This window comes from Cyanistes caeruleus, chromosome 11, assembly GCF_971803275.1.
Source record: "Cyanistes caeruleus chromosome 11, bCyaCae1.hap1.1, whole genome shotgun sequence".
Taxonomy (NCBI): domain Eukaryota; kingdom Metazoa; phylum Chordata; class Aves; order Passeriformes; family Paridae; genus Cyanistes; species Cyanistes caeruleus.
In genome coordinates this window covers 17111978-17137766 of record NC_141711.1, presented here as the reverse complement: position 1 = coordinate 17137766, position 25789 = coordinate 17111978, and the positions used below count along the sequence as shown (strand labels likewise).

At 50.3% G+C, this 25789-nt stretch overlaps 1 protein-coding gene across 4 annotated transcripts in view; it reads left to right on the top strand.

Moving 5' to 3' along the window:
• RNF123 (ring finger protein 123) overlaps positions 1-25789 on the top strand; it is a 47563-nt gene that overhangs the window by 14795 nt on the left and 6979 nt on the right. For all 4 annotated transcript variants that reach the window (XM_086845172.1, XM_086845175.1, XM_086845173.1 and 1 more), the window contains exons 17-35: positions 335-434; positions 944-1005; positions 1095-1166; positions 1852-1972; positions 2764-2865; positions 4042-4148; positions 4655-4853; positions 5336-5481; positions 5670-5753; positions 6063-6170; positions 8747-8924; positions 9914-9988; positions 10377-10464; positions 10723-10810; positions 10935-11019; positions 17974-18113; positions 18257-18445; positions 19937-20012; positions 20189-20273. In XM_086845172.1, the coding sequence (XP_086701298.1) occupies positions 335-434; positions 944-1005; positions 1095-1166; positions 1852-1972; positions 2764-2865; positions 4042-4148; positions 4655-4853; positions 5336-5481; positions 5670-5753; positions 6063-6170; positions 8747-8924; positions 9914-9988; positions 10377-10464; positions 10723-10810; positions 10935-11019; positions 17974-18113; positions 18257-18445; positions 19937-20012; positions 20189-20273 (2105 nt within the window). The remainder of the gene's footprint in view (positions 1-334; positions 435-943; positions 1006-1094; positions 1167-1851; positions 1973-2763; positions 2866-4041; positions 4149-4654; positions 4854-5335; positions 5482-5669; positions 5754-6062; positions 6171-8746; positions 8925-9913; positions 9989-10376; positions 10465-10722; positions 10811-10934; positions 11020-17973; positions 18114-18256; positions 18446-19936; positions 20013-20188; positions 20274-25789) is intronic.

The following is a 25789-nucleotide window of genomic DNA, read 5'->3' as shown; positions in this document are numbered from 1 at the left end:
TTTCCATTCTCCTGTCATCTTTTTTGTCACCTTAGAGTGTATATTTGAGGTGTGATGCTCAGACAGGGGTGGGTGGGACAGTTTTCTGTGGCAACAGATTTGGAAGGGAACCTCACAGTGTTTAACGAATTACTGGGTTGACTGAGGTGTCCTCAAAAGATCTCCTGCCATTACTCATTACAAGTCTGGAGGAGACCTGTTTAGGTCAGTCACAAACCAGCACATTGTTTTGGTGAGTTTGTGCTCTCTGTTTCACATTGTTGAAGGGAGTTTCTGGCAAGACATTTACCCTGTGCACTGGTCTTCTACCAATTGGTGTCTGTCCCCCAAACAGGGCAAGGAGAGCAAGGAGGTGAAGGAGGAGAGTGCTGAGGAGAGATTGAGGCGTCGGGCATATGAAAGAGGCTGCCAGCGGCTCAAGAAACGCATTGAAGGTTTGTGAGGAAGGAAGGAAGTTGCTGAGATCCCGCACCTTTTGTGCAGCCAGGAGCTGTTTCCAAATCCCATTCACTACCTGAAGTACAGCTGTGTTCCTGCCAGGACAGGCTGTGGTGCAGAGGTGGGGGCCAGCCATGTTCTGTTCTGATGGCATATTAGGAGTGCTGGGATTCTACTGCACACACCTGCAGCCCCCCATCATGGGGCAGGAGCAAACCTATGCATTGTTTTTCAGCTATGGATGAATTTCTTCCTAGGTGGTGGAGAAAATTCTCAGTGGTGGGATTAGCCTTCTTCTGTTCACTGGTTCTTCCTGGGCCCTGTGTGCTGGGGAGGTGGCCTTTCTCCTGGGGATAGGGTGCTGCAGTTGTGATTAAGAGGGGTAGTTCCAGTAGTAAGCTGGAAGTAAGTGTAGGTTATGGGGTATTTCCAGTAGTAAGCAAGTAAGTGGTAGTAAGCTCTCCAGTGCTTGTTTCCTGATGGCAGATGTGTGTCCCCCTTTTAGTGGTGGAAGGTCTCCAGGTTCAGATTCTGAAGCTGCTGCTGAACAACAAGGACAGAGGAGGGGTAAGTATTCTGTTGGTCTTTTGTGACAATATCTTCATATGATGTGCTTTGTAAATCCTAGATTTACCACCTGATTTTCCTTCTGCCAGGGAGAAGCCTCCAGATACATCTTCCTAAACAAATTCCGCAAGTTTCTTCAGGAAAATGCTAGCAACAGAGGGGTAAGTCAGACAGAGGGCCTGCCTCCCTCCAAGTCTGACCCTGAGGGCTCTCTGCACCTTCAGGCTGGGAGCTCTACCCTTCTGTCTGGGCTGCTTCCAACAGTTGATCCACTGAGGTCTAGATATGGCAGGGAGTGAGGGGGGAAGATCTGAGGCCAGAAACCAGGCAAGTTAGATAAGCCTTGTGCAATGATTTATGGGAAAGTGGTCCTTGAGAATTCTTGGGTGGGAGGTGACTGTCCTTCTATAGCCCCTCAGGGAATGTGGCTTTGGAGTGCTCTGCCACAGTGGGGCTGCTGGCTCTGGCATCCTCCTCACTGCTCGGATGAGGACCTTTCCTCTGGCCCTGGGTCAGGCTGTTGTCCTGAAGCACTGGGAGGCACACATCTGCTGTTGTAGGAAACCCTTCACCTGCATCCCTATGTTCATCATCAGCCCCATCTTTCATGATGGAGTGTGTGTTATCCCTTGTCCTCTGTCAGACCAGCTTGTTGTTTTAGTGTCCCAAGACTTCCTGGAGGTGGAAACTGCTGCTCACCATCAGGTCTGGGCTCTCTGCCAGAGCTGTTAGCTAGAGATACTAGCAAGGCGGAGAACACAAAAGTTTATGCCTGCTCCATGTAGCCCTTTGGACTGAGATGCACTGTCACACCTCCCTGATGCTGGACTCTCATTCTTGCCCTAGAACTTGACTGTGTTGTGCCCACCAGAGTACATGGTGTGCTTCCTGCACAGGCTCATCGCTGCCCTGCGCTACTTCTGGGACGGCCACAAAGCAAAGAACCCAGCTGCCCTGAGCAGTGAAGGTGAGGCCTGGGGGAGAGGCTTTGCAGGCTTTTCTGTGGATAGGACAAGGTTTGCCTCTTGGCAGTACTTTCCAGGATGTTGGAAATTTTATGTCTCTAATGAGTGCTTGAGCCTTCCGTCACTCTGGGAAGTTCCTGTGTGCAGGTCTATTCCAGTTAACATCCAGATCTGAGACCTGCAAAGGGCACCTGTACTGTGTGTTGTTCCCCTGTCTGCTCTGGAGCAGAGTCCACTATTGATTGCGGGTCTGTGGAAGGGCAGCTCAGTGATCCCTTAGTCAGAGTTTCAGGGAAGATATTTTTCTGATTTCCCAATATGATTCTGAGTTCTCAAACTGTGGAATTAAGGGGAAACTAAATCAGTGCCAGTTGCTTTCCCACCCTTAGACCCCACTGGCTTTCCCTTTTCTCACTTCAGGCTGACCTTTTCTCTAGACTCAGTAAATGCCTTACTATCCCCGTGGGACTAAGTGGCAGAGCTGGAGTAGCCAGGTGGAGAGCTGCCAAGTTTTCTGATGATCCAGTTTACTACAGTGACTGTGGCTGGAGGGAGGAAGTGCTGGCAGTCTTGTTGATGGCCATTGGTTGCTCCTGTTTCTGCATGGATCTAATTCTTGCTCCATTGTGGAAATCACCTCTGCCTTAATGGCCTGTGCTTTTATTACAACAAAAGTTGTCCCTAAATGTTAATCCTAAATGTGGGTCCTGGGGTCTGCTTTAGGAGTCCTTAAATGACTTTGTGGATCCTGTGCATGGGACTTGTGGAAAAAAACAAATCTCTTCTGTTTCAGAGGCGTATGTCCCTCCTCAACTCTTCTATAATGGGAAGGTGGATTATTTTGACCTTCAGCGACTTGGGGGTCTTTTGTCTCATCTTAAAAAGACTCTGAAAGGTAAGTGCTCTCATTGCCAATACCTGAATCCAGGTCTTCAGATAGAATTAGTGCAAGACATTCCAGGAAGGGAGCTGCGGGTAATGAATTTTGATTAAATTCAGGGAGAGGAGACTTGAATTGTAATGAGATTCAGATTACTCTGAAGAAGACACCACACCTCCTAGGTGGAATGTTCTTTAACAGTTTACTGTTTGTAACTCTGAATTGGGCATGTTGGCAGTTGGTGGGAAGGGGATAGTCTGGGAATATCCTCTGGTGTGATGCTCTTGCTGCACCACAGCCAAGGCCTGGGAGATGTCAAAGCACTGTCCATCAACTTGGCTCTGCTGGGTGTGAAGGATGCCCTGGATTTACTTGGTGCACCACTCTGGGCAGGGAGGAGGAGCCCTATGTATGTACTACAGCTGTGTGTTTGTGTGCAGCACACTCCTCTGGCACCAGGCTTCCAAAGCCTGCCTTGTGCAAGGCTTAGAAATCCCTTGCCATTCCCTTGGATGTGGTTTGTCACTGGTTTCTGACTAATGTGGCTCTTGCTTTTGGTTCAGATGTCTCTTCTCCTTCCCCAGTGTGTTTGCAAGATGAGGACCATTTTCTCTGTCTCATGTTGACCCTGGCTATTCAAAATTAGATTACTTACCTTGAGAACCACATAGTCTCCTCTGGTTTCTTACCAAGGTATCCTGGCCAGCTTTAAAGTCAGAGCTGTAGACTAAAGAACATTCTTCAGGCTTTGTACAGTGTAGCCATCAGTATAGCCTTCCTCTGGGTGAGTCTCAGTCCTAGTGACTTAGGGACTCCTCATGGAACAGGATTAAAGAGCTGGATGCTTCAAAGATGGTCTCAGGAAGAGAGTTGCCATTCCTGCACTAGTCCAGTTTGGCCCTGGTGGTTGTCTGCTGGTTTCTCAGTTATTCTGTTTGTAGCTGGTAGGGACCAGGAGCAGAAATGGGTCCTGGGAGGGCAGCACCTGATGCTGCTTGGTCTTTGTTCCTTTTGTAAGGGCAGATCTGTTCCATGTAAGGAAGCTTGGGACAGATGAGCTTGTTCTGATAGAGCATCCAACTTTTCTGGCTGCTTCCCTGCTGTTGAGAAGCAGGAAAGAGGATGAGCCTTCCTCATGGTAAGTGAAGAGTAACTCCTGCATTCATGGCTGCTTTGGTGTGCTCTGTGCAGATGACCTGGCTGCAAAAGCCAACATCCTGATTGACCCTGCAGAGCTGCAGGCAGTGACTATGGATGATCTTGATGAAGATGAGGAATCAGCAACATCAGCAGCACAGGTGAGTTGTGTTATTCACCTGCAGGGGCCCTGGTGCTGGGGCAGCAAGTTCAGCCTCTGTCTAGAAAGGCTTTGCTTTACAGCAGGGCAGGATTGGGCCAGGACTGTAACCAGTCCATGGGCAGTCAGCTAAACAGCTGCACTTGGATGGGAGTCACTGGAGATCAATGAGGTCCTGGATGCATCAAGTTTGAGCAGCAAAATTTTCTGGGCCCTGCTCTCTCACTACCCACTGATCTGAATGTGCTGCCTCCCCTCCATGGCAGCTCTTGGTGCTTGCATTTGGAAAAGTGCAAGGCAACTGTAGAAAGAGCAGCCTCTTGCTGTGCAGGTCTGCTGTTTGTGTTTGGCATGTGCCCTTGGAAGAAGGACTTACCCATTTGCTACCCTGCCTGCTCATCTTCCAGTGGCCACTGTGCATCTCTGCCAACATCCTTGCAGGGTCAAGGGAGGAACAACAGGCAGCCAAACACAGCTGGAACTGTTTCTCCCTTCATTTCCTTCCAGTCCCAGCGCCCCTCTGCTGCCCTGGCCATTGGTGGAGCTCTTGCCAGGCCTGCCTGGCTCAGCTCCCCGACCCTGGGCCGGGCCAACCGGTTCCTGAGCACGGCAGCTGTCAGCCTGATGAACCCACGGCGGCCCCTCGGTACCCTGGAGAAGATCAAAGTGCTCACGCTGCGCGTGGAGCAGCGCACCAGGGAGGACAGTGAGTACTGCTGTGTGCTGGCGTGGCCCTGGCAGAATGGCATCTCCCAGCTCTCCAGAGGAATGCAATCCCCTTCCTGCCAGCATTGCTCCTTCCCATTCCCAGGGCATGCTGACACCCAAAAGACCCCTTTGCCATCCTGAACATGACACTGGTGATGTTCTCTGTGTGTAAGGAGATGTGCGCAGCAGCAGCACTGTTGCTGTTTGGGTGGACCAGGCAGGCCTCTGAAGCATGTACAGGGCTTGAGGAAGTGGAATTTGCATGACTTGGGTCAGTCTGAACAGATCTGAATAGCCTGATGCAGACAGCAAGATGAGAATGGTGTGGTAGCGTGGTATCTAGTGAATCCCACGGGCTGGGAAAAAGCTCCATGTGACAGAGGCACAGTAGGGCTTTGGCTTCAGAGAACGGCAGGCAGAAGCTGAGGTGCCAAAATGCCTTGATAAGAACTTCCTTCCTGTCTTGGGAATGCATTGCAGTTGAAGGCACCCATGGAAATGAGGGTCTTTTACTGGGCAGACCCCCAGAAGAGCCAGACCAGCCCATTACTGAGAACTCCCTTCTGGAAGTCCTGGATGGGATAGTGATGATGTACAACCTCAGTGTCCACCAGCAGCTTGGGAAGGTAAGTGGTACATGCTGTGCAGGAATCCATTCCCCTACCACCCATGCTTCTACACCAGCTCTGTTTTCTGCTTATTTAGTGACTGTGTGTCCTGTCCTTTTGCCAACCTCCATTGAGGTTCTGGTTACATGCTTGCATGTTTAAGGGAAAAAAACCCTTATTTATTTTTGAAACCTGCTGCTTTTCAGATGGTTGGTGTGTCAGATGATGTGAATGAATATGCCATGGCACTGAAAGACACAGAGGAAAAAATCAGCCGCTGCCCAAAGAGGGTAAGTGTCTCTGGATTCCCAGCTTCCTTCTCTGGCAGAGCCTCAGTATCTGGCAGGGTGAAGTGCTGCAGCCCAACTGTACCAGCATCTGCATCAGGCCTTGTGGGCTTCAGCTGTGATTGATAAGTGCTTTTTATAGCACTGATTCCCACTCCCTCCACAGAAAGGCTGCTGACCCTTTTCCCCCCCTGCCAGTACTCCCTAGCTAGCCCCAAGGTGGTATATGCTTTTGCATTGTTTATCCAGCACTGAAAAAGAATGCTATAAATGGCAGTGACATCTGCCCTCACATCTCTGCACTCTTTTCAGAGGAGAGACATCCATGAGGAGCTGCTGAAGAGCCAAAAGGTCTTCTCTGAGAAGCTCAACCACCTGAGCCGGCGCCTCGCTTGGATAAATGTCACCATTTATTCAAAGGTGGGCAGGAGCATAACATGAGCAGCTGAAAGGAGACCAGTGAGCCTCTGCATCTCTGCTGCTTGGTTCACATATCACAGGTTCACATATCACAGCATTTTCCTGCTCCTGAAACAATGTTAATGATCTCTGAGGCTGCTTTTTCCATTGTGCATTGGAGTCTCCTTTCTAGGCTTGGCCCCTCTCCTGTCCCCAGTGTCCCGCAGTGATCAGCCCAGTCTGATCTGAGCTGTGCATGGTGCTGTAGGCTTTCTCTTAGGGCACTGCAGACAAAAGGGTGCAGATTAAAGGGAGATTCAGTTCTCAAGACATGTCAGAAGATAGACTCTACTGTGAACCATTTCCCTGAGCTATGCTGTGTCACAGGGTGATCTCACTACTGCTGCTCTTCCTGGAATCTGAGGGATCCAAGTCAAGGGGTTCTTGTTGAGGTGTTCTCCCCTTCTTCACTTGGTTCCCATGCAGAGAGTGTATTCCACATTTACTGTAACAGTGGCTATTTGCACAGGTTGTCACTTTTCCCCCAAATTCCCCATTTTCCAGGATAAAAGCTCTGGTCTGTTTTCTCACAAGCAGTTTTCTGATTTTTTTCCTGACTTCCATTGCCTTGCCCTGTCTCTCTCTGTGGCTTTTGTGTGTAAACAGGGAGGGGAAGAAGAGTTCTCATGAACACTGCAGAACTGCAGTGGCTGATCCTGACTTGTGAGCTCTTTGCTCATCCCTTCCTTCCCTCTGGAGCAGGATTGCAAGGCAGAAGCTCTCCAGCTGCATTAGCATAGCCTGTGCTTGCCAGAAAATAATCTTTTCTTCCCAGACTGCTCTAGAAAGGCTGAGGGGCATCACCAGGGTGCACTGCAGGTATTACTGTGCTGGCCCACACAGGAACACTATTCATGTCTCTAGGTAATCCATTGTCATACTAAACCAGGACTGCAGTGTCACCTTTCCTGATGAATCAGCAGCATCTGGGAGTGAGGGTTATAGTCTTCTCTGTTTGTGGCCTCTGCTGCTATCCTGGCCTGCCTGGCCCACAGGGAGAGCAGGAATGTGCCCCAGGAGCCCAGTGAGTTTGCAGAATGTGGCTGCACTGAGGAGCCTCTGCCTTCAGGGCTCCATCTCAAATTCATCTCAAGTCCCTGTTCCTTTCCAATGGAAGTATCAGCAGCAGCTCCTGCATCCCTGGGAATTGTGTGCACTGGAGGGTCACATCTGTATGATCACAGCTGCTGCTGTTTTAGAGAAAGAGCCTGGTTCTGTCTGGGGACAAAGGCCTGCTCTGTGCTGAGGTGTCAGAGCACAGCAGAGGCTGCTCCTTCCTCGAGGGCATTAGCCACTGGTTTATTCTGGGGGATTCAAAGTTAGGCAAAAGGAAGTGCTACTGCTTAAAAACACACATAGTTTTAAAGCACGTAATTCTGCCTTCAAAACAACCCTGTGGGAAACAGCTTATTTTATTACAACACTGTATTTATTTATCTCACTGGCTAATCACATCTTTGTATCCTCTTGGTGTAGGCTTTCTTCTAGCTTGGCAATACCTGAAATGATGTTTGGGGTTATCAAGTCTTAAAGCCAAATGCAGCTTTTTCAACCTTAATAAAGCCAAAGCAGTTTTTTAAACCTTAATGTTGTTCTGCACATTCTATCTTGGAAGTAACGATTTGGATGAGATGTGGGTCAGTGTTGAGGAAAGGATATCTGTTAGTTCAGTTGATTTGCACTAGTTCAGTCTAATTTACAGAATAAAGCCATGAAAGTCTCCCAAAGATGGTAACAACACACTTTAGAAAAGCCATTAAGCAAATGAAATGCCTTATCTGCACCTCTGATTTTATTTTTTTTCTTAAATTAGAAGTGTAACCCTTCATCTATTTTTATGCAAGTAGCTATTGCTTATGCTATTTCTTGGCATTGCAGGATATGAAATACTGTTTCCTCTTTTTATGGCTTTGGTGGCGCCCATTTTTATAGCTTGAAGCTATGTAGATGACCTTAAATTTCCTGTTTTTAATTTAGGACCCTCTGATTTTTGTTTAGAGAAACAAGAGGCTGATGTTCCTCAGGACAGTAAATCTGGTTGAATGGCTGGCAGAGAACCTGAAGGGCTGTGGCTGCCTATTGCAAAGATCTGAGTTGGTGTGAGCTTTCAGCCTGTTCCTATTTAATTCCTACAATGGACCAGCCTTCTTTCCAGCAGATTTCTGGAAAGTGCTAGTGCCTGTTTTCCTTCAGCAGTGTCCTTGGCATAAAACTCACATACTTGTTTGGCAGGCCTTGTGTTTGCATATGCCCTGGTAATTAGTGCTTGGAGGGCCCCAAGGCTTGGTGAGACAAAGCCATCATACTAGTGAGCTTGAGGCTGGTGTAGAGATCTCTGATTGTTTCTTCCAGCTGCCACTTCTGTGGCTTTATGGAAAGACCAAATGGCACAGATCTGGTCACTGAACTTAGAGCAGTAAGATGTCTGAACAAGATCTCCAGTATGGGGATGTTTCTGAGGTGTGAGTGTGATGCTGGTTGTTGTTTCTCCCAAGAGAATCTGTCAGCTGACTGGGAATTGTGTTCTTTCTGGGCAGGAGAAGATGCAGGATATCTACTGGCTGCTGCGAGTGTGCATCCGCACCATCGAGCACGGTGACAGGACGGGCTCGCTTTTCGCTTTCATGCCGGAATTCTACCTCAGCGTGGCTATGAACAGCTACAGTGCACTCAAGAACTACTTCAGCCCTGTCAACAGCATGGAGGAACTTCCAGGTGAGGGGATGGGGACAGCTTCCTGATTCTGGCTTAAATCTAAAATATAAAATCTAAAGCAAGCCACATCCTTATGGTGAAGCATATTATGTTGGGCATCTTCCTTTCTGTCTGTTCCTGGTTGTGATGTGCTGCACCAGTGCCTTGTCTGAGCTGTGGGGCAGGTGGTCAGCTGTGGTCACTGTTCTCAGGTAGGGAGCCCATGCCTTGTCAGAAGCTGTCACAGGACTGGCTGTAGTAAAAATCACTGGCAACTATGGATTGTGTTTCCAAGCAGGTATCAGGAATGGGCTGGAGTGCTGTAAGATGTGATTGCCTCTGCAATTTCTACCATAGCCTTCTGGTGTCTGGGTGGGAGAGGATGTGCTCTGAGTGCAGAAATTGGGAGTGCTTTCGAATTCCCCTGGAATTTGAAGATGTTCCTATGGAGATAACCACCCACTTGATGCCAAGAGTCTGTGTTTAGGTGGATTCTGTCTGTGCACATTCTGTGTTTTCCTGGCTAAATGACCTCACTTAGCTCTTAACAAATAGTGCTTTCCAGAGCCCGTGAAGGTAAGAAAAGCTTCTGTTCCCACCAACAGGACATAGCTGAAGTGCTCTTGTTTGGGCAAGAGCAGACTTGAGCAGTAGTGGATTTTTACAGGGTGTGAAGGATGGACATGGCTTTTCTGCATAGACTTAGGGTGTTCTTTGTGTTGCTTAGCCTCTTCTGGATCAGGCACTTCTCCCTTGCCATCTAACTCGATTGCATGGTTTTATCTTTCTCTGAATAACTGTTTCAGACTCTGGAGACTGAGGTGAGAGGCTCTCCCAGAGGTGGATGTGTCTTCCCAGCTCTCTGTTTTGACAACTAGACACACAGCTAAACTGCAGTTAGCTGTAGCAGAAATTCATCCCATGCCCTGTGCTGTGTCCATGGCAGCACTGGAACCACAGGGCTGCCCCTCAGGCTGTTGCCATGACCCTGCTCCCTCCTTCTCTTGCAGGCTATGAAGAGACCCTTATGCGCCTCGCTGCCATCCTGGCCAAGCATTTTGCTGACTCGAGGATTGTGGGCACAGGTAAAGCTGCATTCCTCTGCTTTTAGGGTGATAATGTCACAGCTGCCACTGCCAGTGGCTCAACCAGGCTACTGCTGGATCTGTCCACTGAATCTGTTGAGTGCTTATGCATCCACATTCAAAATGAGGCTGGGCACTGTCCTTATCCTGCCTATTGCAGGGTAGATGCATGACCTAGGACACGCTTTTGAGAGCAGGACTCATGTCCTGGCTACCTGCATATCCAGTCTGGGCTTATTTCTTAGCTGCTTGAGCCTAGGCATGCTCTCCATGTCAGGGACAATATGAACATGAGGGCCAGTCCCTCCTGGCCACTGGCATTCAGGTGCTCCTTGGTGTGCTGTGTGTCCTTGGGTGCCTGGCCTAGTCCCTTCTCATTCCTCCTCAGACATCCGGGACTCCCTGATGCAGGCGTTGGCCAGCTACGTCTGCTACCCCCACTCGCTGCGTGCTGTAGAGAGGATCCCAGAAGAGCAGTAAGTGCTGCCCTGCCTGTTCCTGGGGAGCTGGGGCGGGGCTGGGTTGGTGGCAGACCTGGGTGAGCAAGCAGGAGGGCTACCAAGCATACTGAGAGTCCATGAGTTGCCAGCAGGGTGGTGGAGTCGATTTGGGAGCCTTCTGTCACCCTTTTACCAGTGGCTTTGCTCTGCCCCAGCTCCATGGGTCGTGCTCTCTGTCCTGTTTAATCTCCTGTTCCCAAATGCTGTGGGCTGACCTGTGTCCCTGCCTGGCAGGCGGATCTCCATGATGAAGAATCTCCTGGCTCCCTATGAGCAGCGACCCTGGGCACAGACCAACTGGATCCTTGTCAGGCTGTGGCGGGTGAGCATCCTGCACCCTTGCCCCTCTCAGCACCTGGGGCTACTGGGACACTGAACATTTCACTTTCCAGTAGCAGCAAAACTGTTCTTCAGCCTCTAAGGTATTTCCTTACCTCTTTTGCCAGGGCTGTGGCTTTGGGTACAGATACACACGGCTCCCACACCTGCTGAAAACCAAGCCTGAGGATGCCAGCCTCCCCAGCCTGCAGAGTGAGTGGGGCAGGGATGGGCACTCAGGGCTGTGATGGGTGCTGAGGGAGGACCAGCCTCTTCCTTAGCAGCTGTCCCTGTGGGCCAGGCCAGCTGTTGGGATAGTTGCCAAAGTAGGGTGTTCCTGGCCAAATATCCAGGCCTGGCTTTTAGAGCCTGGCCATTCCCAGCCTCTCTTCTGGTGATTTGGGCATGCCAAATGGTGAGTAAGATCCATCATAAGTAGGGGTTCTTCCCTCCAAAGGAGAGGAGAGAGGCTCAGGGCTGCATCCTTACCAGAGTTTAAGCCTGGGAGAAAGCTCTGTGATGCACACAGTGAACAGCTGCTGTGGGGAAGAGGTGCCATGTCAGCCAGGGAGCAGGTGCCCTGTGAGAGGGAGCTGGTGCCCAAGGAAACAGGGCAGTGTATAAGTTTGCAGTCAGGGTGTTTTATCCTGGCATCTCTCAGAGCCTGGCAGAGCCTGTCCTGCCTTTGGTACTGCAGTTTGGTTCTGAGCACTGTCACTAAGCTGAGGGGTTTCTTAGCTCTGAGAAAGATGTGGGGAGAAGTTGCCTTTCTTGAGCTGAAGAACATGTCCCCAGCTTTACTCTTATGGATTCTGGGTTTGTGTGGATACATTCCTGATTCCCCTCTGAAAAGGAATGTGGAAAAGGCTTTGTGCCAGACTTTGTTTTGGGAAGTTTCACAGGGGGACAGAAGGACAGGTGGCACATGGAGGTGTATAGTGAGCCCTGTCCAGGGAGCTGCCTGTCTGTTCTAACAGCACTCTTGTTCTCTTTTCTCTCTCCTGCCCATGGTGCCCAGGAGATCTCTCTGTTGCTAGTTTCCAGAGTAAGTTTGTTGTGTGACCTCTTGTCTGGTGGAGTAGCCTTAGAAAGCTCCCTGCTTCCCCTCTTCTGCCTAGAGAGACCCTTCTTTGTAGGCAGAGAGCTTCACAAGTGATTGTTTTTCTCAGCTCCACCCCTGGGAGAGGCCAGGAGGGCTGTGCCCATGTGTCAGTCTCTGAGGCTGCATCATGGACCTGCTCTTGCACCTGTTTTACCAGGGTTACCTCTGGGGTCAGAGCCCTGCTGAAGGGGTTCCTCTCATCCTTCATCCAATGGAGAAGCCCTGGCACACATGCAGGAGAGATCTCATGGCTGTCCCTTCCCTCTCCTACTGCACAACCAAGCCACTGAGAGGCTGTCACCAGTCCTGTGGGGTGGTAACCGAGCTTAGCCCATCCTGGGGAGCTCTGGGGCATCAGCAGAGTTCCTCAGCTGTCAAGGCCTTGCTCCACACATCGAGTGGCTCCACACAGTCTGATCCTGAGCCCAGAGTAGGCTGTGCTGGCTACTGGGGACTCACTCTTGGGAGCGCTATTTTAAGGCTCATCCAAATCAATAATGAATGCTGATTTAATTGAAGAGGGACAGGGGACTCAGATATGTCCTTGAGATGCTGTCCACGGAAGGAGGAGGAGATGACCCCCCCTCCCCTTCACACCCATCAGCCTTCACCGTGTTGCAATTTGAGCACTGGCAGAGTCAATGGGACAAACTGCTGAGCTAAGGAAGTCCCTGTTTGTCTGGGTCTGCTGATGCAGGCCACTCTGAAGGGAGTGTGGGCGAATGCCTCTCCTCTGGTGCTCCAGTCCTGTTTTGGAATGCTTCCTTGGAAGACTGCACAGGTGGGGAAGGTTTTCTCCTGCTGCCTCACAACATCCGTGAAACACCCAGAGCGCAAACTACCTGTTCTCTGCTGCCTTTTGCCCATGCTTACTGAGGGTGACCAGTGGATGGTGGCTGGCTTAGCCCAAGGGGACAGAGGCTCAGAAAGGCCATCTGTGTCCCTGCTTGTTCCCAAAGTTATCCCTCAGCTCCATTGGCACAGAGTTATTCCTCAGCTCTTGTGCAAGCAGAGCTCTGCCTCAGTTGGGCTCCCGAGAGCAGATGGGGCTGTGTTCAGAGCTGGGGTAGTTGTGCTTGCTGGTGCTGCAGGGACTTGTTTTGCTTTCACCAGGACTTGTAGGCAAGGCCAGGTGCTGTCCTGGCATGCACAGCAGGAGCAGCAGCCGGGCCCAGCCTGGCTTGGAAAAGCAAGAGCTGCAGGGTGGCTTTGGGCTGTATCACGGGGCTGCTCTGCCCCAGGCCTTCTGCCCACACATCCATCAGGTGGAGGGAAGGTAGGTGGGACCATGAGATCATCGAGCTGAGATGTGCAACACAGGCCAGAGAGTTCACCCACGTCCCCTTCCCAAGTCCAGTAAATTGCCTAAGCTGAAGAGGACTTTCAGGAGGAGATCCCACCTTGATCTGACAACACCGAAAGCATCAACTGGTAGTAGCTGAACTGTCCAAGCCCTTCTGACAGTGATTGCTCACCCTCAGAAATAAATCTATGGCTTATGATTCCTGATGGGGGGTCACAGAATGGTTTGGATTGGAAGGAACTTTAAAGCTCACCCTCATTCCAACCCCCTGCCATGGGCAGGGACACTTTCCACTGGACCATGTTGCTCCAAGCCCCGTCCAACCTGGCTTTAAACACTTCCAGGGATGGGGCATCCATAACTTCTCTGAGCAACCTGTGTCAGGGCCTCACCACCCTCACAGTAAAGAATTTTTTCTGATATCTAAACTTGCTCTCTCTCAGTTTGAAACCATTTCCCCTACCTAACCCCACCTCTGCTGCTGCCCTGCCTTTCTCTTCTTTACAACATTTTATTCTTCAGAAGCACTTTTGTACCAGGTTAAACTCATTTCTTGGTCCTTTTCAGTGGTGAAAAACATGTGGTCTCTCTGTCTTATTCAGGAACGGGTTTTGCTTTTCTGTGAGTCCTGTGGGCTGTTCACCCTTGCCATATTTTTTAGCAGCCCCAGAAGTTTTGGTGTCATGCAGGTGGGAACCTTCCCTGATGTGCTGGTCACAGAGCCAAGACTCACATTAGGTGGTTTGCCAGGGCTTTGCTTTGGAAGCACACATAGATCCCAGGAGCCCTGGGCCATCCTGATGCCTCACACTCAACCTTATGGATATCTCATCCCCCAAGTGCTGCCTGCTTTCCTTCTGCCTGGCCCTGCAGCCTTCCCTTTGGTCCTCTCTAAATGCATCTCCAGATGGGCACACTGACGTGGACTCACAGATACATCTGGAGCCTTTCAAAAACTCAGATTAGCATTGGGTGGAGTTGCTTTGCATCTGAATCTCATCCATTTGGGGCTTTCCCCTTCTGTGCTCAAGCTCTGCTGTAAATGCTGCTGTATCCAGAGACCTCCTCAGGCTGCTGACCGAGAGGTCTCACAATTAGCCCTGTTATAAATCTTGCTGGGTCATTAGCAAACTATAAAAGTACATAATTACCTTCCTGTGATGAAAGTACATGACCCTGCTTCTTTACCATTATCTAGTAGGAGCACTTATTGAAGGCTTCCACTTTGCCTGCTTTATTAATTTTTAACTCTCTCTAATAATGGGCTTCTACTGTTAGACTTTCTGCCATTACTACTTCTATTAAATAATTCTGCTGTATTTTTTTCCTATAGTTGAAAAAACTTTGCATTACCATGGTCAGTTAGGGATGTTTTTTTATGTCTTCTCTATCTATTACCCCTTTTCTCCTTGCTTTTGCCTACCATTGCCTATGTTTGATTACATTCATTTTGCCTCTTGTATTTTAACTTAAGTCTTTGCTTCATCATGCTCTCAGTGACCCTTTTAACCCAGGTGTTTGCTGCAGCACTGGGGTTTCTGGCTCCCTTATAATCTTCTTAAAGAACTCTGTGTTTTAATTCACCGTTTCCCCTACCTAGATTTTCTTTTCCTCTATTTTGTTTATATTTTCCAGGGAAGTTTCTGTTTCAGAGACATCAGATGTATATAACCCCTTGGTTCCACGCTCTGTTGCCCATATTAAATGTATTGAGGTCAAAATTTCTGGCCTTGAAAAGCTATCAATTTCTGTTCCAGTGACTGATGTTTATCTGTCATAACGAAGGCTAAGCCAGGATTGAGTGGCTTTTGTATTAGGGAGGTACAAATTTTGAGGCATTGATGATTTACTAGTGTCAGCATCAAGAAAGTTTCCCCATCACTTGAGTATCCCTGTGAAATGACATCCCTGCCTGCAGTGGCACATAAGGAATGTGGCATTTCCCAGGAGGGCAGTGGTAACCAAGGTGGGTGGGAATGTCCCAGCAAAGGTGAACATATTGCAAATAAAGATGGACACAGCACCACCACTGGGTTTTGGATACCAGTAATAATTACCTCATGTGGGAACTTGTGCAAGGAATGAAGCTGTTTGTGCTGTATTCCAGGGCTTGTTCCTTTTGCTGCTTTCAAAGAGTAGCAGTGATCTCAGCATCTTTAGATTCAGAATCCTCATGGGATCAACAAAAGCCAAGGAAATAATTGTTTCCTGGTGTTAGCTTTAAAACCTTCAATAAACCTATTTACCTGTGGAGAGGTTTGACAAAAGGCACCAGTTTTTAATGCTCTTACAGTCTGGCACAGTCTGCCAGCACCAGGGAAAGCATTTAAGAACCCAGAATTACAGAATCACACCACTCATTGAGAAAAGACTGTGAGGAAAGAGTCATTGGCTAAAAATCAGGACAAAGCAAGTTATTACAAGCATAGGAGCATCCTTCAAAAAAACAAAGCTGCCTTCATATGAGGTAGACTTTGGCTGGGCAGTTCATCCTGAGATCAGTCCTGACCTGCAAGGTTAGTAAAAGAGGCTTTGGCACCAGACCATCAGGACAACATGCAGAGTTCTTCCATGAGGAGTGGTGATCTCTGCCTAGAACTGCTTTGGTACTTGAAGGCTGGAAAGGGACTAATACAAGCAGTTTTAACAAAAAGCAGTTTTTACATGCTGAAGGGAGACTGGGAGAAAGAAAGCACTAAAAACCCTATTAAAAGACCTTTAAATTCTGAATGACTGAGAGAGAAAACATGGATAGAATCAGCATGACCAGGTGCAGAATGGTGAAGAAAGGGTGTGCTGTGTCCCTTCATCCATCACTGACAGAGAAGACAAGGTGTGCCCCAGCACTGGCTCCTGGGCTTCTCCACTTGTGCCTCAGGACCAGTTCCTGAGGGTTATTCCTTGAGCTGGCAACCTAGAGTAGTCTTTTAGAGAAGAGCAGCTTGACATTCAGTCCAAGGAAGAAATTACACAACAGGAATTACGAGGAAAGCAAACCAGGACAAAACCAAAACCACATTTTGCCTTTGTGCAAATCTGCCACACGCCTGTGGTTTGGATGCAGCATGTGCTTCTGATTCCACCTCTCCAAAGAAAACCTGGGAGAGATGTTGGGCTTCAGGGAGGGGTGACAAAAGGGACAAAAATGGGACAGTTTCAGTGTGAGAAACTGCACTGGCTGAGGCTGATCCCATTTAAAAGACTGTCATGAAGGTCTGGAATCACAGCTAGCTGGAGGAAGTGACTGGAGAGGAGCATCTTACTGTCTCTACCACCAGAAGGAAGGGGTTACAGAGAATAAATATTAACAAATAAAGTGAGTAGGAACCAAGCTCCAATCAGAATTCCTGCTGCTACACACAGCTGAACTGTGGAATGTTGCTCAGGGACATGCTTAATGCTAAAGGCTTACACAGTTTTAGAGGGCACTGGGCAAGAAATCCCCAGAGGACAAATAAATATGCAAAAAGGATGTCTGGCTTGGCCGGTCCCTGAGCCACATGTAGCCAAAGGCTGGGAAAGTACGTGTGGGTGGGAGTAGGACATCAAAGATATTTGTTGTGATGAAATCCCTCCCAAACATGAGCTTTTAGGCAGGATCAAAGCCAGGGCACTGGCCTGCTCGGGGTGATTATGCACTGTGAGGTTCAGTGAGTATCCTCCATAATAACAGAAGTTCATTGCACTTGCTAGTGGGTATTCACAGAATAATTTGTCCTGTTTCCATTTCAGATGACTGTCTCCTGTCATCCCTCCCTGGCTTTGCTAATCCCAGCTAACAATCTGCCTGTAGTTATGCCTTGCTTCTTGATCCCTAGGGATGTGATGGAAGTTGTCCTGTGTTTGCTTTGCCCACGCTGGCCCTTTGAGTAGGCTGCAACCCCAGAGAACTTCTGCAGTCACAGCACAGTTTGTTCCTCTGGGCATGGCAGTCCTGGTGCTGCCAGGGTTTCCACCTGCTATTTCTAATAGCTTCTAGTGGAGGAAAATGTATTTAGATTGGTGTTTTTCCCTATAGTTGGTAAATCTGCTCAAGTTTCTCTTTCCAAGCCCTGAGTTTTGGGCTGAACTCCAATACCCTTCCCTTGTAGTGCTGAATGTTTTGTGGGCCTCTTGCTGACAGTGGATCATTCTGCTGGTGAGAAGCATCTGTCCCATTTGTGCCCCCTTCTTTTCCCTTCCTATCTGTGGGGGCTGGTGTCCCACGGATGTGTCTGTGCTTGGGCTGAACCTGGCTGGGGAGTGTGGGCAGCTCTGCCTGAGCCTGCTAAGGGCAGAACTAACCTCAGCTCCATACAGAAGCCTCTCAGGAGTGGAATTTACTGGATGCCTTCCTCTCCAGACACAGGCAGACAGGCACAGCCATGTGAGGCCAGGGTGGCCGTGCTGGCTCCAGGCAGCTGCTGCCACACTGGTATCAGGAGCAATTAATGCTGAGCTGACCAAGGGTCTCTGCAGAGCTGAGCAAGAGGGATGCTGAGCTGCAGGGCAGTGCTCCTGTACGTGTGGGCAGCAGTGAGCACGGAGGGCTCTTCCCTGGCTAATTCAGGCTGGCATTGGAAAAAAGTGCTGGGAGGCCCAACAGGCACGAGCACTGCTCAGAATAGTCCTTGTGCCAGCTCCCAGAGTCCTGCCATCTCTGCTACTGTAAGGCACAAGCCAACATTTCCCAAGCCCAGGACTGGTCTCTCAGCCTGTCCTCGACACTCAGTCATGGCTGCCCTGGGACCAGGCTACTGAAGCTGTGTCTGTCTGGTTTCAGAGCCGTGTCCCTCCACCTTGCTGCAGCGGCACATGGCAGACCTGCTCCGCAGTGACCGCGATCTGGCCCCCAGCTTCCTCAACAGTGTCCTCAACCAGCTGAACTGGGCCTTCTCCGAGTTCATTGGCATGATTCAGGAGGTGGGTGTGCACCAGGGATGCAGCACTCACTGGGTGCTGTGTCCTGCACACAGAAAGGCTCAAGACACAACTCACTGCTCTGGGGGTCACAGCCCTCCTTTTGGCAAGGGGCTTCTTTTTAAGCTGTCTCCATTGCTTGGCAGATCCAGCAGGCAGCAGAGCGCCTGGAGAGGAACTTTGTGGACAGCCGCCAGCTGAAGGTGTGTGCCACCTGCTTTGACCTGTCGGTGAGCCTGCTCAGGGTGCTGGAAATGACTGTCACGCTGGCACCAGAGATCTTCCTCGACTGGAATCGCCCGTCGTCAGAGCTGCTGCTTCGGAGGCTTGCCCAGGTATCGTCCTGTGTGAAGAAGCAGCATCTGGAGGGGCATGGGGACCCCTCTGCCCTCTCTACAGATGTGTGGTGAACTGGGGGTTTCTGTTGCAAGTGCTGTGGTACTTAGAGCTGCTGTGCTCCCTAAAATCTCTACATATCAACTGCTCCCCTCCTTTGCAACTGCTCTGGTCACAGCTGATTTCTGTCTCTGCTGGGAGGGAGGGTAACAGCTGCTTAAATCTTCCTTATGCCAGTAAATGCTGAATTCTCCTGTGACAAGCAGTGTCATGAAATCTGGAGAGAAGGGAGAAGGTGTGGTATTTCTGGGTAGAGAGCTGTGGAGAGTGTAGCTGGTTTCACAGGGCACACACTCCAGTGTTCAGGCATCTCGGTCCTTTATCCCTCAATACTAGAATATGGTACCAAAATGTCTCCACTTTCCCACCACAGTGATGGGGACAGCCCCATTCCAACTCACAACACCCCTTAGGCTCCAGTAAATTAGTTTCTTTTCTAAAGCATGAGCAATCCTGGAAAGCCCTGAGGGCAGACTGCCCTTGTACGAGCTGGATTGGCAGAGAGCAGTCAGATGTACCTTAGCAGTACCCCAAAGGTTGATACTCAGGGCTCAGAGCAGATGAAACAAAGCAAGAGGTAGCAGGGTCTGGTACCATAATCATGAGGGAAGTGCTCAACTGAGTGAGGAGGAAAGTGAGGGGTCCTTAGCAGGTGGCTTAAGCAAGCTGGAGAATGTGCAGCAGAGAGTGGGGTGCTGCAGCTTCCTCCTTGCTATTCCTATTATGAAGCCCCACCACTGACCAGGCCCACAGAGGGGTGCAGTGTTCTGTTGTTGTGCATTGGGGCAGCAGGAAGAAGGATGCTGCATTTGAGAGATGGTGCTCAGCTTGGAGCAGTTGTGTCAAGCCTGGAGCAGTCCCTACTCCTCCCACTGGGGGTTTGGGTGAGAGCTAATGGTGGCTAATTAAGTGTCATCACAACTGATTCCATCTCTGCAGATTGCTCTGCGCTCACCCCGTGCTTCAGAGCTGGTAGGTCCATCCTGCTGCCAGCTGCAGGCAGGGCAGGACCTGGACTGTGCTTCACCTTGCTGACACTGCTTTTGCCCATGGCTGCCAGCTCACTCTTCACAGGCTCTGGCTGTCCTGAAGATTGTAGCTTCTGCTTACCAGGAGCTTTTATCTGCAGAAGTAGCTTGGCTTCTGCAGGTGGGAATTCAGATTTAGGTGGAAGGTGCTGACAGGTGTCTTCACCTCAGACTGACTCCTCCCTGGGAGTTTTTGGTCTGGTACAACCACTGTGATGTGGTACCACTCCTTCCATGCCAGGGCCAAGCTAGGTGTGTGCTGTGAGCCTCCCTCTGTGCATCCATCAGCTCTCAGGCACTGAGTCCAAACTCCAAGGATGTGCTGCCCTAAAGCTCTTTGGATGCTGCTCACAGGAAGGCCCATCCAGAAAATACAAACCCTCTCTGCTTCTCCCTGCACAGCTCTTGAACCAGGTGCTGAACCGTGTGACAGCCGAAAGGAACTTGTTTGACAGAGTGGTCAACCTCCGTTTGCCAGGTGAGTCCACTCTGTCCCTCTCCATGGAAAACATGCTGGGAGCATGCCCTTGGGAAGGGAGGGATGGCTTGTATTGAAGGTTAGTGCAGAGCTGGATGGGATCAGACCTCAGACCTGCCCTGCTCTGCCTGTCATACAGTGGCAGAAGCTCTTACCTTTCTTTTTTGCTTCCATAGGGCTGGAGAGCGTGGACCATTACCCAATCCTTGTGGCTGTGACAGGGATACTGGTCCGGCTGCTGGTGGACTCTGATGTTCAGGGGTGAGTGGCTTTTGCCTACCAAAGCACGGGGTCTCTGTGTGTGGCACTGCTCTGGGTGCTGTGGTGGGGCTGTGGGAGGTGTTGCAGGAGCAACATGGGCTGTGGAGACTAAAGCGAGCTGAAGCTGATGAGTGTGGAGCAGGCAGAAACCAAAGAGCCACCTTCCCCCTAGCAGCTGCATCCCAGTGCTACTGCTGGGTGCAAAGCCCCTTCCTGTGGTGGTGGAAAACCCTTGTGAGAGGTGGCTGTGATGGAAAACCCTTTTAAGAGGTGGCTGTGAGATGCTGTAGTGACAGCACATGTGTATCTTCCTCCTTGGGGTCTGGCACTGTGTGACAGGACAGCTGCTGGTGTGTGATACAGCTGTGCTGACATGGTGACACATCAAAGTGCTGCAGCACACAGTGATGGCTGGAAGGGAGCTCATTTGAGCTCCTTCATCCTGGACCCTCTTAGGAAGACATCAGAATCAGAGCTCTCTGGCTGCCCAGACATGTGCCACAAAGGTGAGACGAGTCTTCTCCAGGTGCTTGGGTGATGCTGATTTTAAGATGAAACTAATCTTGTCTTTATGGTAGCCAGTTACACAGAAGCAGCACTAATGGAGTGTTGTGGATGGAGAAAGCCACAGCTGACCTGATCATTTATGTGTCTGTGTCTGCTTGTACCAAGTCCTGCAAATAGATTTATTCAGACACTCTGCAGCCCTGCCTTTTCTGTCTCCCAGTGTTGTTTGCAGGTGTCTTGCCTGGTCACTCTTTGCTGTAGGAGATGGGGCTCTTCTGCCTGTGCTGCACATCCTGCTTGTTTTCATGTTTGGAGAACACAATAGTGGCTGGCTTTGCAGAGAGCAGAGTCCCATCTGGCCGAGTGGCTCAGCCCTGAAGCCAGTCTTTCAGCTTCTTCTCTCAAGGACTCAAAGATGTACACAAATATATCTAATTATAACCTGCCTCCCGTGGCTGCTGCACCAGTCTCACAGCCCCAAGTGTGACAGTGGCAAAACCTGGGCACAGGGTCATTGATCAGTGGCCTTTCTGTGCTGTGAGCAGAGGTGGATTTTGCTTGCCCTCAGAACCTTGCTCTGTGGAAAGGGCAAACGTCATGAATTTGATGCCACAACTAGACATTTCTTCCTGAAGGGAAGGAGGAGGTGATAAAACAGTTCCCTGCTAGGATGAAAAGTCCTTCCCTGCCTTTCTCCCTTGAACATCTGTCATGGGTCAGGTCACTTGTCAGGTCAAAATGGGGAAGGGGAAGGATTGTCATGCAGTTTATCAAACTCTAGAGCACTGGGAAGATGACAGTGGGATATCAGTCACATCCTTCCTAGCCTGCAGGGAGTCCTGGAGAGACAGAAAGCTTCCAGACTCTCCTTTCCCTGGAAAGCCAGTTGTGCTTTGGGTTTGTGAATTCCAGGCAGCCAGTGTCATCACCAAGTGGCAGTGTCCCCTGTGTGCCAGCAGCATCCTCCATGCCTTGGGCTGCACCATCACAAACCAGAGACACTGTGCTCGAGGGAACTGGTGTTCAAATCTAGTCTCTGATGTTCAAGGGCTTTGTAGTCATTTCCCTGAGCACTGAAAAGAGAAATAAATGCAAAATAGTGGAATGATGCGTGAAAAGCATCGTGTCCTTAAGGTGGACCTAACTGAGCAGGAGAAGCAGAAGGTGGAACAGGAGGAAACCCAGGGAAAAATATCCATAAAGCAAAATTCTTCTGTGTGATTTTGCAAAGCTATGCACTAAACCTGAGGTTTGATACGTCAGTGATCTATAAAAGGCAAGCAAATGTTGCAGGGGAGCCACTGAGGTCAATCAAGACAAAAGAACCAAGGCAGGCAGCTTGGAGACCCTCTTCTGCTGCCCGAGCAGAGGGGATGGCAGAGACCAGCAGAGATCAGAGGCATGGGGAAGGGAGAACTGAGTCCCCACACTCTTGGCAGCACTCTGAATTGAGGACTGGGTGTTGCACCCCACTTACAGAGCAGTTCTGCTCTGTGCAGCCATACTGAGAAATGACAAACAGAGATGGGATGGAGAAAACCAAAAAACTGAGGCTTTTATGTTGTCTTTGTATACCTTGAGGGCTCAGCCCTAGTTTCATCCTCTGTCTGAGGCACCATCACCACAGGATGCTGAAACCTGAGAGGTGCAGCTGGGGTAACAATCACCCAAAACCCAGGGAGATGGTGCATGTCAATGATGGCTGGCCCAGAGCACAGCAATGGGAAGCATCTGTCTCCAGGTGCATGAGTAAGAGGAGTAGAACAGGTGATGGGAGTCAGTCGTGGGAGATGACTGCTGTGGCTGAAGAGATTTAAAGTATGTAACCAGGCTTTCCAGAGCAGACCCATTTATGTGAAGTCATCTGTAGACAGCTTTCCTTTTTCCTTTCTCTCTGTCAGGATAATAGGACAGGCTTTTGTCCGTCTCCAAACGGAACAGCGTCTCCACTGCCTGGGCAGTGGTGAAAGCTGGTAGAAATCTCTTAGAGGTCCCATTTGGTAACTCCCAGATTAACAGAAATCATTAACAGAGAGATTTTCCAGCCCACATTTACATGTAGGAATGTCCTGTGGGAATTACCAGGGACAGGGTTCCCTGTAAGGAGGCTGTGCCCCAGAGAATGAGGACAGGGACAAGACCTTGGGAGACTTCCTTGTCTTGGCTGTTTTTTCTGGTTGCCTCTAACCCAGCAAGCAGACACTGTGCCAGGCACTTCCACTTGGTTGGAAGGTGCTGCAAATATCTGGGACATAGGGAATGGGTTCATCTGGTAGTGAAAGAGTAAAGTCCCATTTATGGGACGAGAGCATTGCAGTGGGGAAGTAAGTAAGAGCCAGGGCCCTGCCAACTCATCCAGTCACGCTATCAGGCTGCAATCAGATGCCTCAGCTGCTCCTTTCCCAGCACAGGATGCTCATCCAGGCATTGGGTTCTCTTGCTGTGGACTCCTGGCATCAAGCAGAGCCATTAAGCACAAGGAAAGAGAGCGTTGCCCAGGCCAGGCTGTGGTGAGACAGTTGATCCATCATTTGCTGTAGTCCCTGGATGGAGCAGGCTGTGCTTTTGAGAGAGTAGAAGTGCATTTCCCTGCTGGGTCAGGCAGGATGGGCTGCTCATGGTGAGTGCCTCCTCCCAGCCCTCAGGTCTGAGAGCTGTTGGGCAGCACTGGGGAGTGTCAGGGGCTGGCAGGGCCGAGGGCAGGGATGTCCCTTTGCTCCCTCTGCCAGCCTTAATGACTGAGTGGGGAGGAGAGGAAAGGCAGGATCTGCCAGGCTGAGCCAGGAGCTGGGCTGAATCCACACCACAGACCCTGGCTGGCTGCAGGCAGTATCATCCCTCCGTTTGTCTGCTTGCTGAATAATTGAGCAGATTTTCTATTAAGCCTCTTTCAGAGTGAGCTAATGCAGCGGTGTTGGCCAGAGCTGGTGTCAGGATCCTGGTGAGAGCAAGTGGCAGGGGAAGGGGTGAGGCCCAGAGTTGAGGCTGTGGTTCCCTGTGTGTGAGGGCATGCTGTAATTAGGACTGGCTTTGTGGGAAGTGAGTGGCCATCCCAGAGTGGAGATGAGCTGTGTTGTGTCAGGGCAGGGCCACTGCTCTGCTCCTTGGGCTTCCCCCATGCTCCTTCCACCTCCTCAGAGGCAGGGAGGTGATGCTGTCAGGGAGAGGAGAGGGTTGGGACACATGCAAGGATGTACAAGTCTGTACAGGACAAGTCCTAAAGAGCCTTCAGGGTGTATCTCCCAGGGACTTCTGCATGAAGGATGGAGAAGACAGAAGGAAAAGCACTGATCTCACTGGGAACATGGTGGTACAAGCCATCAAAGCACAGGACAGGGGTCCTGGACCAGAAACAACCATGCTGAGCCAGTGGGACCTGCCAGAATCAGCACTGGGCTGGTGTAATGTCGGGATATTTCTGCCTGGGTCTCCACACTCCTCTCCTTTGCAAACTACAGATGGGTGCAGAGAGATGGGCTGGGAGGAGACAAAGGGGTTCCTGGGGCAGAAGCAACACACTGGTGAGCAGAAAGGTAAGGAGGCACAAGACTGGCTGTGAGAGGAAGGCTAAAAAGACTGCTCAGTTGTTTAATGGTTTTGGGATCATGTCCACTGGAAAGATCAGAAGTTCCCAGTCTCCAGATTTTTAAACAGGCTGGCCACCCACCTGTGTGCTCATGTGCTGCTGGGACCCTGGGGGCTTGGCTGGACCTGTGGACATGTCAGTTTTCTGCAGTTCCTGAAAGACTTAGCAATTACTGATCCATTAAACACTAATGCTCCCTCAACAGCGTTGGTGAGCAAGCCCTGGTGGAAGGAGGGGCAGGAGTAGACATTTCATGGACCACACAGTCTAATGGAGTTCTTGATACCTTGCACTAAAATCTCACAAAATGGGTGGTACTGCAGTTTTGCAGTGTGTAATGTCAGGGTGAGTGTGAGCCAGAGCATGGAAGAATGATTATCTCTGGCCTGGGTTTCATGCTTAAAATGGAATGTGGTCAGTTTTTTTACAAGCTGCCAGCTTGTGTGCTGCATCCTGAGTGATGGGATTGCCAGGGCTGGGCTCTCCCAGCCCCTTGGGGATGTCAGGCACATGCTGGGAAGCAGGAGCAGGCCTTGTGCTGGCCAGCACCAGGCTTTGCTGATTTGAGCTCTCTGGAAAACTGTGAGCATGGTAAGGAAAAGATCTGGGCCCTGCTGTGTCTGTCCTTGGTGACAGGAGGACAGGATGGGATGGCATTCAGTGCACCCCCGTTGTCCTGGCTGAGGTGTGAAGTGCCAGAGGAGACAGGAATCGGTGCTGAACACTGGTACTCAAAGCTAGTCCTTACCCCACGCAGGCTGGCACAGGTCCCTGTGTGCCAGGGGCAGTGAGCTTTGTGCTCACTTACCCATTACTTTGCCCTGCAGAGTCAAGGAGCAGGAGGGAGGTTTAGCAGGGAGCCAGGGGTGTAATGGTGGAGATGGCTGCCAAGAGAGGACAGTGTATTCCTTGGGGAATATCCATTAGGTTTCCCAGCTCCTGCCTGTCAGAGAGGCTTTGCTCCTGGCTGTTTTTCCTTGCTGAGATGTTCTGCTTTTTAGGCTGCTTAATGAACTGCTTCGACAGTTCAAACCGCCTCCCGGTGCTCATTGGATCAGCAGTGTGGTGTGGGATCCTTTCTGAGCATCAGGACTTTTCTGGGTAAAGGCAGAGGGATCCCTTGAGGGCAGCTCAGATACAAATGTCAGAGCAAGTCCCTGGAGAACAAGCCTCACCTTTCCTGCGGGGATAGAAGAATTGCAGCCAGCCTAGAGGAGCTCTCCTGGGCTTTTTTAGGCTGGTATGTCCCTGGAAAGGCCCCCCGGGGGCTTTTCTTACTCTCCCTGAGCTTTCCCTAAGCTTCAGTCATTATTCTCAGCTGAGGATGCAGATTTGCAGGAACACTAATGCCTAGGAGGAAGCTGGTGTTGGCACTGGGGAAGGGGAAGATTTCTGGGGAGACAGACAAGGATGGTGATAATGG